At 35.1% G+C, this 13593-nt stretch overlaps 2 protein-coding genes across 2 annotated transcripts in view; one reads left to right on the plus strand and one right to left on the minus strand.

Moving 5' to 3' along the window:
- Positions 1-1415: 1415 nt before the first annotated feature.
- LOC111998792 (uncharacterized) lies at positions 1416-5949 on the plus strand. The gene is made up of 4 exons (XM_024030898.2): positions 1416-2245; positions 4751-4840; positions 4936-5003; positions 5328-5949. The coding sequence occupies exons 1-4, from the start codon at positions 1592-1594 to the stop codon at positions 5461-5463; spliced, it is 948 nt and encodes a 315-aa protein (XP_023886666.2). The 5' UTR covers positions 1416-1591; the 3' UTR covers positions 5464-5949.
- LOC111998795 (sugar transporter ERD6-like 6) overlaps positions 5907-13593 on the minus strand; it is a 38360-nt gene continuing 30673 nt past the window's right edge. Inside the window, exon 18 of the mRNA XM_065766545.1 lies at positions 5907-6245. Within this exon, the coding sequence (XP_065622617.1) occupies positions 6133-6245 (113 nt within the window). The 3' untranslated portion in view covers positions 5907-6132. The remainder of the gene's footprint in view (positions 6246-13593) is intronic.

Here is a 13593-nt window from a genome sequence, read left to right on the forward strand (position 1 = left end):
CAAAAAGATACTAATGTCTAACCAAAAAATTTATTAACGCAAAAAAATTGCATAACTGTTCACGTGATAAACTATGATCAGTGGATTCATATAAAAGTAATAGATAGTTAATCACAATCTATCACATAAGATCATTGTGACAAAAATTGTGACATTTTATGTGGTACTAATTAAAACTTTTTATGTGTTACTAATTAAAATTACTCAGATCTAATATACAATATCATCAGCTTAATTGACCAATTCCTAATGTTATCCTATACGGTATACCTCCAAACCAACTAACATATAATAATGCTGATGTCATTTTAGAAGAGAAGCTGCCATGTTTCACAAATTTTCATCCACTTTCCACCTAAAAGACGATGTTGAATTTAGTAGGCAGTGTAGTTGATCAAAACCAAACGACCTTGTACGAATAGGGGGAAAAAAAACGAATAATCATCATAATAATAATAAAATAAAAAGAACACCCACTTTGAGTAAACAAATCAAAACCCACAACAAGTAACTGAGTTTTTCGTGCAAGAAATTGTAAATTCAGCAAATTACAGAGTGTAGTCCTAACTCCTAAACAATAACATATGTGCTGGCTCTCAGTCACCTATTTTTTATTATTATTTATTTATTATCGAAAATGAAAGCTTGTACCTTAATAGAGGCAGTATTAATTCTCAATCTGTAAGTTTGATAAGGAATAAAACAAATTAATCACTCTCTCTAATTAGTATTCTCTCTCTTATCTATAATTTATATATAAAGAAAACATATTAACTTTTGGTTGAGCTCTCCGTATTATAAGTTATAACACATAAATTTTGAAGACATCATGTAATCATTATTGTTATATAAAATTTTGTTTTCACTTTTCAATTTTGGTTGACACTTACACACACTAATTATAATTATATTTTTTATATGCTATTTAGAGTTACATATAATATAAATAAAGCTTTTGAAAAGTATATAGATAATTATTGTAATTATCAAATTTTATAAAATAAATAAAATGAAATAGAAAGAGAAGGTCATAAACAAACACATTCATAATGTATACTTATCATAATTAACACATTCAAGAAAACATAAAAATCATATTTTGTGGTATGTTGCCATGTTAATGAACAAACTAATATACTCTCACTCCAATAAAGCCTTTACCATAATTGAAGCCTTGGCCATCCCTTCAATTCTAATATCCATTTTTTTCGTATAGACATGAATAAAGCTATGGATTAAAAACTGAAGTACAGAACATATAAAATAACTTTACCAAGCAAACTGATAAAGACAACAATTAAAAAACAAAAACAAAAACAAAAACTAGAAAAATTACTATATAAAGAATTGAGACTTATACTATCATAGACTATTTTTTCCAGGCTGCCACAACATTGGGTATTGTTGTTGTATTCAAATTTCCAATCCATAAAAAGGTCAATTTTAATTACTGATAACAACCCTGCACCAAACCCTCTCCCAATTTCTTGCCTTTATATGTCACTCAATTGCGCAAGAGAGAAAAGAAAACAATAAGGCACTACCAAAAACAGTGAAAGACAGATCGAGAGAGCAAGCTAGCAAGGTAGACATGGTGAACCTTGTGGCTGCACAGAGACCCTTGTTGCATGGGCTAATGAAGATGGCTGGTGTGCAACCCTACACTGTGGAGATCGAGCCAGGCACAGTCATGAGCTTCTGGGTCCCAGTAGAGACACTCAAGAAACCCAAAAAAAAGGGTGAAAAGCCTGAACCCCCAGCTAAACCAAACAAACCTGTGGTGGTTCTAGTCCACGGGTTCGCTTCTGAGGGCATTGTGACATGGCAGTTCCAAGTTGGTGCTTTGTCCAAAACATACTCAGTTTACATACCGGACCTCCTCTTCTTCGGTGGCTCTATCACTGACAAAACCGACAGGTCGCCGAGTTTCCAAGCGGAGTGTTTGGTTACGGGGTTAAGGAAGCTTGGGGTGGAGAGGTGCACTGTGGTTGGGTTTAGCTATGGTGGGATGGTAGCGTTCAAAATGGCTGAGCAGCACGCAGACTTGGTTGAGTCCATGGTGGTGTCTGGGTCCATCATAGCCATGACTGACTCAATCAGTCAAACCACGCTGCAAGGCCTTGGGTTCTCTTCTTCTTCGGAGCTGTTGTTGCCTACATCTGTTAAGGGTTTGAAAGCTCTTCTCTCTGTTGCTGCTCACAAAAAGCTGTGGTTCCCAGATCGCCTTCACAAAGACTTCCTTGAGGTTTGGTTGCTTTCACCGTTACTGTCATATGTATGGCAAATATAGCATGTAGTTCCATTAGAGCATTTTCATTATGTGTACCAAATGTTAAATATTTGACATTTGACATATCAAATACCAAAAAATTCTTTCCATAATAGATTCTAAATGGTATAATTTTTTGCACACATGAACAGTACCGTTCTATTTTTGTGTACGGATGAAAATGCTAAAAAAAATTTATTCATTTTCTCTCTCTTCTCCAAAATCTTCACCTCTCTTTTTGTTTTCCTCTTTTTTTTCTTTTTTCTTTCTGTCACTTTCTCTACACCTCTCTGTCTTTTTTTTTTTTTTTTTTTACTGTTGTCATTGAGATCGGTTGTCATCGTGGAGTTTGGCCTCACTAATGAGGTCGACTGATGGAGATCGCATGTTTTTTTTTTTTTTTTTTTGGTTGTGGATTCCATGAGATTGTGGGTGGTGGTAGAGTTGGGTTGGTTCCATGTGATTTGGGTTATATGAATGGAGTTGATTCATCTCTTCATTTTTTTTTTTTTTTTAGAGTTTTGTGTTGATTTTGGGGATTTTTTTTTAAGTAGTATTGGGTGGTGATGGCGGCTAGTGGATTGTTGTTGGTGGTTATACCTATGACTGTGGGTGGTGGCGGCGACAAGCTATACTTGTGTATGGTGGTGGGTTTGTTACAGTTCTGTGCTTGTGTTTGTGTATGGGAGTGGGTTTTTATTTTGTATTTTTTTTTATATTGATGGTTTTTTTAATAATATTTTTATATATTATTTTAATATATAGAATTGAAAAATAGAAGACGTGATAAATGGTGAATTGTAAAATAATGTGTTAAAATAATAAAGTAGATTTTTTGATGTGTCAAAATGATATATTTATAGAACACCTGATGTGAATGCTCTTACGTTTTGGCATTGTGTTATCTCATTTTTAGTGGTAATCAATTCACATACTTTTTGTGAATGAACTACAATGATAATTAGGTTCAACTAGCATCCTTGCACAGCAATCTATTAACCACTTCAGTTAGACCCGATATCATTTTCTAAACTATAAGTTCGTAATCAATTTAATTAGAAGACTAGATATATTTAGAATAATTTTCAATTCTATATTAATGTATAGAATCTTCATAATTTGGAACTAATAGTTTCAAGAATGTTGTTCTTTCATAAAATAAAATAACATTTATTTCATTATTTTGTATAATTATCTCGAACTCAATTAATAAAAGAGCAATATATAATAGTCAAATATGTAGGAGAGTTTATTTTACTGTTTTGAACAAGTGCACCAAATCATTGTTTTGATTCTTTTTTAAAATTAATTAAATTTATTAAAGTAATAAAATATTATTTTAGAAGAATATGAATTGAAAAAACAATTTAAAGTTTTAAGTTGGATGAATTAAGATGCTCTCCATATAAAATGGATTCATTTGATGGTTCAACCATTCAAGTTAAGCATTCTCAAAAAAAAAAAAAAAAAAAAAAGGACCATTCAAGTTAAAAATTTAAAAATATATCTAATGTTATATCATTTAAAATTTTTAATAATGCAATATTTGTACACCATTAGATTTAAGAAATAAAATTTTAACCGTAAAATAAATTTTCTCTAGAATGAAAAGTATCTTGTTACTTACTAATATAATATTATCTATGAATTCTAATCTTTTTTAATGGATAAATGTTGATAACTGATTGGAGGTAAAAGCTATTGCTATAATTGACTAGGAATTTAAATGCATGCTGTGTTGACTTCCTTTCTTCATTTAAGTAATTCTAGTTGGAAATAGGAGGCTCATTTTATTTTTTGACAAAAAAGGAGGTCACATAATATTTTTATTAAAGGGACTCTATATTCAAATGAATATTATCGAATTTTAAAGAAGTATGAAATTTATTCGAAACTTTTGGGCTGGGGTTGGGGAGTGCATTTTAATAAAAGGGACTTCTTATGAATTTCCAAAGGGTATAGAATAAAATATAGAGACTTTTGAGCTCCCTGGTTTCCACGTGCGTGGTGCCATTGTTAATCTTCTCAATCACCACTTAGCAGTTTGAACTTTGAAGGAAGTTCCTTCAAATTAATGTGGAGCAAAAAATTTTCTTAAAAAAAGATATGTTTATTATATTGGCAACAGCAATTGAATAGTGTATTTTATCCAAAGTTAATGAATAAATGTCGTGGATAAACTATAAAGTATGTATGACATAATAATAAAATCATGGTTTATCAAAAAATAATAATAAAATCATGAACGAAATTACAGTAAGCATCCAATTTGATGAAGACTCTAGAATAATAACAGAACTTTAGTGGACTAACTATATAACTCTGACATCAAATTGGAGGACTAGATGAAGTGAACATTAGCATTGATATAAGCATTATATGCACTAGTGGCTCTTTCTATAACACATTTTCAATGGACATTAGCATTATTCATAATAATTCTTGTGGCTGGTACTAACTGGAGTCCTAGAGCAATTATAGGTGATGTTCACCAACAGAAAGGAGAGAGGTGAACTCCTAGAAGGCTTAGTCATTAGCAACAAGGATACCAAGGTTCCCAAATTTCCACAGGTAATCCGCATTTTGTTTTAGATCTAATGTTTATATGTACTTGCATTTTTTTTTTCCAGAAATTATAGCCTTGTAGCACTTGCATATTTTTGCAGAAGATACATCTCTTATGGGGTGAGAATGATCAGATTTTCAACCTGGAGCTTGCGCAAAACATGAAAAGGTAGGTCTAATAACTCCTTATTGAGATCACGATGCTAATTTGGGCTATTTACATAGCAGGCCTATTTGAGAAAATTCACTCATATGACGAGTCCTTCCTCCTCTCACAAGGGGTGTGGATTTACTATGGAAGAGTGAGGACGGAGGACTCCTATATGAGTAGATAAATTCTTGGGTTTTTATTGATGCATCTAATTACCCCATTACTAGGTCATTTTACATAAGCTATGGACCCTATGGTGGCCTCCACCATAAGCAAGAGAAGTATTAATTTAAAGCCTTAAAGTTGAACAAACTAAAATGATTTTAAATAATGTGATTACAGGCAACTTGGAGAAAATGCATCATTTCAAGGCATACCGAAGGCCGGTCACTTGGTTCACCTTGAACGACCTTGTGTTTACAATAGGTGTCTGAAGCAAATCCTTGCCTCCTTCCACGCAAATAAATCCCAAAAATGATAATATCAATAATAAGTAGGCCAAAATGGCCAAATACTACTATTTGGCAAAATACATAGGGATCTACCACTGTTTGCGAAACTTGAGTTTGCTGTGTAACTCAAGTTTCGCAAACTCGAGTTTCATGAAAAATAGCTACTAATTTTTAATGTAACTTAAGTTCCATAAAAAATAGCACAGCAAACTTGAAAACTATTTTTTTAAAGAACTCTAGTTTTTGCAACTCAAGTTACCCGGCAAACTCGAGTTCCAAAAGAGTGGTACATTCATATATATTTCCAAAATAATAGTAGATTCCAACATATTTTGCCAAATTGTGGTATTTAGCCATTTTGGCCATAGTATGTACACATTATTTGTACTCTGCGCCAAGCTCAGTGTTAAAGTTCAATGAAGAACAATATAGTTTCAAGTTTTTAACATTTAAATAGGTGAAGCTAAGATTGTTTCAAGATTTGAATAAAATTTTGCTTTCATTTACTTTTATTATATCCGACTCCATAGAGCAACTGCTGAGAGACTATTGTCTATACATGTTACCCTATAAATAACATACAAAAGGGTTGGAGAGAAATTATGTAGATGATCTCTGCACCTGCATGTGACGCTTTCTGCATGATATTTGCTTCAAAACCAGTTTAAGATGAATACATGCATGAACAACAAAGTTCATCTAAACGACGACTGAATCTCTTCCAGAGTTCTTCCTTTAGTTTCAGGAACCCAAAGTGACACAAAGACAACTGTAAAAGCAGAAACCAAGGTGTAAATCGTGAAGGTACCTGTTGTAATGAATGAATCATATCAGTAAAAACATGACACACACATATGAACATGCACACACACAAATGTATACCTCACTATTCCAAGTCAAGAGTAAGTTTGCAGTCATTGTGATCGCCAAGATTTTAGCCAGTTTGCCAATGTTGCTATGCTGCCAGCAAGGCCCTTAATGTTCACGGGAAGTATCTGAAATGTGCAAGTTGGGTACCCAAAAAAAAAAGCACTTCAAAGCAAAGTGATTCATTTCAATTTTTTTTTTCTATTCTAAAAGATATACAAATAGACTTGTTATCTACAGGAAAATTCTGAGTTCATCAACCTCAATGAACATTTCAAACATTTAACTTTTGGACACAAATATTTAAAACATTTTTACCCTTCTGATGATGCAGAAAAATTAAAATATTGAGGTTCTATGAATCTATATTTTGTAGTTTAAATTAGGGAGAATCTCCCCTGGCCCCAGGGCCTAGATAAATATACAAAGACCTCCCTTATACTTCTGAAATTACAAGTATATATCCCTAGTAGAGTTGTCAGCTCAAGAGATACCATTATTCTGTCTTCATCCTCAATCCTTTACTCATCTCTATCACTGAACTCAAAAGTTCATCCAATAATCAACAACATCAAGAAAATCACCTTCACCATTTCTGGCACCTTCTACAAAACTGAAACCTTTACCTCTAATTGCAGAATTATAAACCCTATATCCAGCACAACAACCATTCCTCGTTCTTAACAATGGTAAGAAAGGTAAATAAAATTTCTGCAAATACAAGGGAGATCCTTGTATCATCAACTAAGCGAGGGAAGAGTGTAATGTTTTCTTTATTCCATCAATGAACAAAGATATTCAACTCAACTCAACTAACCTCACTCATGCCAAAGCTCATAACCGTAATTTAGTAACCAATGAATAACTAAGATAAAATATTGGGCTAATTTCAGCTATCCAAAGTATGACTAATATTAATCATCAGCACAAGTTGGCTTCCCAGTATGTGTGCACAATCTACAAGTTAGGGAAGTCTTCAAAAAGTTCCGGTGAGTAAAGGTTCCAATAAAAATTTGACAATGGAGTTGTTCATCAACTAACGCATAAAGTTCCACTATCAAACTTGTAATTTTTAGTTACTTGGCCAATAGTAGCTTATCTCTAAAAGCCCACATTTCAGTCAAAACACTATAAAGATTCCCACAATTTCTGGCAAAATCTTTTATCCAATCTCACTTTGTGTCTCTCAAGAGACCTCCTCCACCAAATTGCCTTAGATAGGGGTGTCCATGCCACCCGTAGACCTGCCCAACCCACCAAACATTATCGTACCCAACCCATCTCCACCTGATTCGATTGCTCCATTGGTTAGCTGCGGGTCTCGACCTTCAAAAACCAGACTCTAACGGGTCGATTATGGGTCTCCTCCTTCAAAACCCAAGCAAATCAGCCTGACCGAAAAGCGGAACAAATCCAGCAATTTTCTCCAATTTCGGCGGTTTTTCAAGTTTGATTCGGTAGATTTTAGAAACCAAGATATACTACATCCAATAGATATTCATCAAATCAAGTGAGTTCCTCGCTAGATTTGGCGAGATCTCACTGGATTTGACAAGATCTCGTCACTCCTTCATCTTTTTCAATGATTTTCGGCTTCACTTGAAACCGACTGCCACCAGAATCCTTACCCGAACCGACCAACCTGATACCCTTGAGGGTTGGTTATGGGTTTGGTAGTTCCTTACCCAATCTGATTGGGTAGATCATGGGTTGGGCACAAACCCAACCCAAACCAACTTGTGTACAACCCCCTTGATTAACCAATGAAGAGCCATTTGCATTTAGTTTCACCCATCCTCTTAGAAGGTAGGGGGTTTGCCAAGTAACTGCCATCCATTGTTTTGTCGAGTTAGCCTTACAAGGCCAATACATTAATAGAAAAATATTTAGCAGCTTTCTTTATGCATTGCTAATGGATGCTTTCATCAATAACCTTGATGTGAAAGATGAATGAATTTCTATGTAACCACAACTGCCATATACCCATTTAAACCACAATATTCCAAGGTTATCCATGCTCACTAGACATGCTTTTAGAGATAGAATTATATTGCAACCAATCCATAAGAAGTTTGTGAGAGTGCCTTTTTTCTTTAGCACAGCGGCCCAAGGATCCTGGGCCAAATAATTGTTCTTGGTGGACTGGGCTTGGTTCACCATAGCTAAAGGGTTGTTTAAGAACTATGTGGTGCGCAAAGCAAGTTTCCTACAACACAAATAAACTAACAAGCGAAAAAAAAATGTATTGAATTACAACGAAAACAGCAAAGAAAATGCAATGTAATCAAGAAATGCGCAAAACAATGGTTAGGGATCCTTCGATTAATGTGAAATACTTCATTAATTTTTCTTTTATTATAGTTATAGTGTGCTCACTAAGACGTGATACAAGGTTCAACTAAGCTCAAAAATTACAGACTTTGATGGCTATTCAAGCCTCCAAGACTTGTAAAGTTTGAATCCTTTTGAATCCTTTTGAATCCTTTTGAATCCGAGTATGTGCTATAGTGGCTGTCTCTGGGATACTGGGAGATGTTCCTCTATTTTTCTTTGAACTTTATAGAGTTCTTTCTATAGCTCTATTATGATATCTTTTCTAAGAATCCAAAAAAATGACGATGAATGACTATCCTTCAACATGGGTTTCTTCTTCCTTTTATAGTGCGACTTTAGAGCTCCGAGGTACCAATGATTTCTCTCTTTTGCCCCTCAGAGCTCATGCTGTGTCAGTTTACTCAGGGGCTGGTCATTTCCTTCTTTCTTATAATTTCTTCCTTTTGGTGCGACCAAGCTAAAAGTCCTTAGCTGATTTTCTATTTCAAGATCCCCTCAGGTTGATGATTTTAGCTATTTGGCCCCCTTTTTTTTTCACCTTTCCAGCTTTTGGTTGCCCTCCATCCTTGTCATTTTTTCCAAACAGTTGGAATCTTTTACTATTGCCCTCCATCCTTTGCTTCATGGATTTTAAAGCCTGTTCCTTTATGGGTCTTTGGATCCCAATTCTTTGGACTTCTCACCTAAAGCAACCCACGAGCTCGGGGGCTAAATGTTGAGGTTCAAAATTAATCATAGACCAATGCCCAAAGAAATAACACATTAGGCTAATTTCATGGGAAATGAAGCTAGAAAAATAAAAGAGCTGGGCTCACGTAATGAAGAAAAGAGGAAAAGAAAGAAGAAAATGGTGAGAAGTCCAAAGAATTGGGATCCAAAGACCCATAAAGGAACAGGCTTTAAAATCCATGAAGCAAAGGATGGAGGGCAATAGTAAAAGATTCCAACTGTTTGGAAAAAATGACAAGGATGGAGGGCAACCAAAAGCTGGAAAGGTGAAAAAAAAAGGGGGCCAAATAGCTAAAATCATCAACCTGAGGGGATCTTGAAATAGAAAATCAGCTAAGGACTTTTAGCTTGGTCGCACCAAAAGGAAGAAATTATAAGAAAGAAGGAAATGACCAGCCCCTGAGTAAACTGACACAGCATGAGCTCTGAGGGGCAAAAGAGAGAAATCATTGGTACCTCGGAGCTCTAGAGTCGCACTATAAAAGGAAGAAGAAACCCATGTTGAAGGATAGTCATTCATCGTCATTTTTTTGGATTCTTAGAAAAGATATCATAATAGAGCTATAGAAAGAACTCTATAAAGTTCAAAGAAAAATAGAGGAACATCTCCCGGTATCCCAGAGACAGCCACTATAGCACATACTCGGATTCAAAAGGATTCAAAAGGATTCAAACTTTACAAGTCTTGGAGGCTTGAATAGCCATCAAAGTCTGTAATTTTTGAGCTTAGTTGAACCTTGTATCACGTCTTAGTGAGCACACTATAACTATAATAAAAGAAAAATTAATGAAGTATTTCACATTAATCGAAGGATCCCTAACCATTGTTTTGCGCATTTCTTGATTACATTGCATTTTCTTTGCTGTTTTCGTTGTAATTCAATACATTTTTTTTTCGCTTGTTAGTTTATTTGTGTTGTAGGAAACTTGCTTTGCGCACCACATAGTTCTTAAACAACCCTTTAGCTATGGTGAACCAAGCCCAGTCCACCAAGAACAATTATTTGGCCCAGGATCCTTGGGCCGCTGTGCTAAAGAAAAAAGGCACTCTCACAAACTTCTTATGGATTGGTTGCAATATAATTCTATCTCTAAAAGCATGTCTAGTGAGCATGGATAACCTTGGAATATTGTGGTTTAAATGGGTATATGGCAGTTGTGGTTACATAGAAATTCATTCATCTTTCACATCAAGGTTATTGATGAAAGCATCCATTAGCAATGCATAAAGAAAGCTGCTAAATATTTTTCTATTAATGTATTGGCCTTGTAAGGCTAACTCGACAAAACAATGGATGGCAGTTACTTGGCAAACCCCCTACCTTCTAAGAGGATGGGTGAAACTAAATGCAAATGGCTCTTCATTGGTTAATCAAGGGGGTTGTACACAAGTTGGTTTGGGTTGGGTTTGTGCCCAACCCATGATCTACCCAATCAGATTGGGTAAGGAACTACCAAACCCATAACCAACCCTCAAGGGTATCAGGTTGGTCGGTTCGGGTAAGGATTCTGGTGGCAGTCGGTTTCAAGTGAAGCCGAAAATCATTGAAAAAGATGAAGGAGTGACGAGATCTTGTCAAATCCAGTGAGATCTCGCCAAATCTAGCGAGGAACTCACTTGATTTGATGAATATCTATTGGATGTAGTATATCTTGGTTTCTAAAATCTACCGAATCAAACTTGAAAAACCGCCGAAATTGGAGAAAATTGCTGGATTTGTTCCGCTTTTCGGTCAGGCTGATTTGCTTGGGTTTTGAAGGAGGAGACCCATAATCGACCCGTTAGAGTCTGGTTTTTGAAGGTCGAGACCCGCAGCTAACCAATGGAGCAATCGAATCAGGTGGAGATGGGTTGGGTACGATAATGTTTGGTGGGTTGGGCAGGTCTACGGGTGGCATGGACACCCCTATCTAAGGCAATTTGGTGGAGGAGGTCTCTTGAGAGACACAAGGTGAGATTGGATAAAAGATTTTGCCAGAAATTGTGGGAATCTTTATAGTGTTTTGACTGAAATGTGGGCTTTTAGAGATAAGCTACTATTGGCCAAGTAACTAAAAATTACAAGTTTGATAGTGGAACTTTATGCGTTAGTTGATGAACAACTCCATTGTCAAATTTTTATTGGAACCTTTACTCACCGGAACTTTTTGAAGACTTCCCTAACTTGTAGATTGTGCACACATACTGGGAAGCCAACTTGTGCTGATGATTAATATTAGTCATACTTTGGATAGCTGAAATTAGCCCAATATTTTATCTTAGTTATTCATTGGTTACTAAATTACGGTTATGAGCTTTGGCATGAGTGAGGTTAGTTGAGTTGAGTTGAATATCTTTGTTCATTGATGGAATAAAGAAAACATTACACTCTTCCCTCGCTTAGTTGATGATACAAGGATCTCCCTTGTATTTGCAGAAATTTTATTTACCTTTCTTACCATTGTTAAGAACGAGGAATGGTTGTTGTGCTGGATATAGGGTTTATAATTCTGCAATTAGAGGTAAAGGTTTCAGTTTTGTAGAAGGTGCCAGAAATGGTGAAGGTGATTTTCTTGATGTTGTTGATTATTGGATGAACTTTTGAGTTCAGTGATAGAGATGAGTAAAGGATTGAGGATGAAGACAGAATAATGGTATCTCTTGAGCTGACAACTCTACTAGGGATATATACTTGTAATTTCAGAAGTATAAGGGAGGTCTTTGTATATTTATCTAGGCCCTGGGGCCAGGGGAGATTCTCCCTAATTTAAACTACAAAATATAGATTCATAGAACCTCAATATTTTAATTTTTCTGCATCATCAGAAGGGTAAAAATGTTTTAAATATTTGTGTCCAAAAGTTAAATGTTTGAAATGTTCATTGAGGTTGATGAACTCAGAATTTTCCTGTAGATAACAAGTCTATTTGTATATCTTTTAGAATAGAAAAAAAAAATTGAAATGAATCACTTTGCTTTGAAGTGCTTTTTTTTTTTGGGTACCCAACTTGCACATTTCAGATACTTCCCGTGAACATTAAGGGCCTTGCTGGCAGCATAGCAACATTGGCAAACTGGCTAAAATCTTGGGCGATCACAATGACTGCAAACTTACTCTTGACTTGGAATAGTGGAGGTATACATTTGTGTGTGTGCATGTTCATATGTGTGTGTCATGTTTTTACTGATATGATTCATTCATTACAACAGGTACCTTCACGATTTACACCTTGGTTTCTGCTTTTACAGTTGTCTTTGTGTCACTTTGGGTTCCTGAAACTAAAGGAAGAACTCTGGAAGAGATTCAGTCGTCGTTTAGATGAACTTTGTTGTTCATGCATGTATTCATCTTAAACTGGTTTTGAAGCAAATATCATGCAGAAAGCGTCACATGCAGGTGCAGAGATCATCTACATAATTTCTCTCCAACCCTTTTGTATGTTATTTATAGGGTATCATGTATAGACAATAGTCTCTCAGCAGTTGCTCTATGGAGTCGGATATAATAAAAGTAAATGAAAGCAAAATTTTATTCAAATCTTGAAACAATCTTAGCTTCACCTATTTAAATGTTAAAAACTTGAAACTATATTGTTCTTCATTGAACTTTAACACTGAGCTTGGCGCAGAGTACAAATAATGTGTACATACTATGGCCAAAATGGCTAAATACCACAATTTGGCAAAATATGTTGGAATCTACTATTATTTTGGAAATATATATGAATGTACCACTCTTTTGGAACTCGAGTTTGCCGAGTAACTTGAGTTGCAAAAACTAGAGTTCTTTAAAAAAATAGTTTTCAAGTTTGCTGTGCTATTTTTTATGGAACTTAAGTTACATTAAAAATTAGTAGCTATTTTTCATGAAACTCGAGTTTGCGAAACTTGAGTTACACAGCAAACTGAAGTTTCGCAAACAGTGGTAGATCCCTATGTATTTTGCCAAATAGTAGTATTTGGCCATTTTGGCCTACTTATTATTGATATTATCATTTTTGGGATTTATTTGCGTGGAAGGAGGCAAGGATTTGCTTCAGACACCTATTGTAAACACAAGGTCGTTCAAGGTGAACCAAGTGACCGGCCTTCGGTATGCCTTGAAATGATGCATTTTCTCCAAGTTGCCTGTAATCACATTATTTAAAATCATTTTAGTTTGTTCAACTTTAAGGCTTTAAATTAATACTTCTCTTGCTTATGGTGGAGGCCACCATAGGGTCCATAGCTTATGTAAAATGACCTA

Source organism: Quercus suber, unplaced genomic scaffold (genome assembly GCF_002906115.3).
Source record: "Quercus suber isolate HL8 unplaced genomic scaffold, Cork oak 2.0 scaffold_716, whole genome shotgun sequence".
Classification (NCBI taxonomy): Eukaryota; Viridiplantae; Streptophyta; class Magnoliopsida; order Fagales; family Fagaceae; genus Quercus; species Quercus suber.

What these genes read in the sequence shown, in the direction of transcription:
- LOC111998792 (XM_024030898.2), top strand. Translation starts at nt 1,592, where the DNA reads ATGGTGAACCTTGTGGCTGCACAGAGACCCTTGTTGCATGGGCTAATG. An exon ending in TTCACAAAGACTTCCTTGAG is followed by an intron (nt 2,246 to 4,750) that starts GTTTGGTTGCTT and finishes GAGCAATTATAG; the next exon opens with GTGATGTTCACCAACAGAAA. An exon ending in AGGTTCCCAAATTTCCACAG is followed by an intron (nt 4,841 to 4,935) that starts GTAATCCGCATT and finishes ATATTTTTGCAG; the next exon opens with AAGATACATCTCTTATGGGG.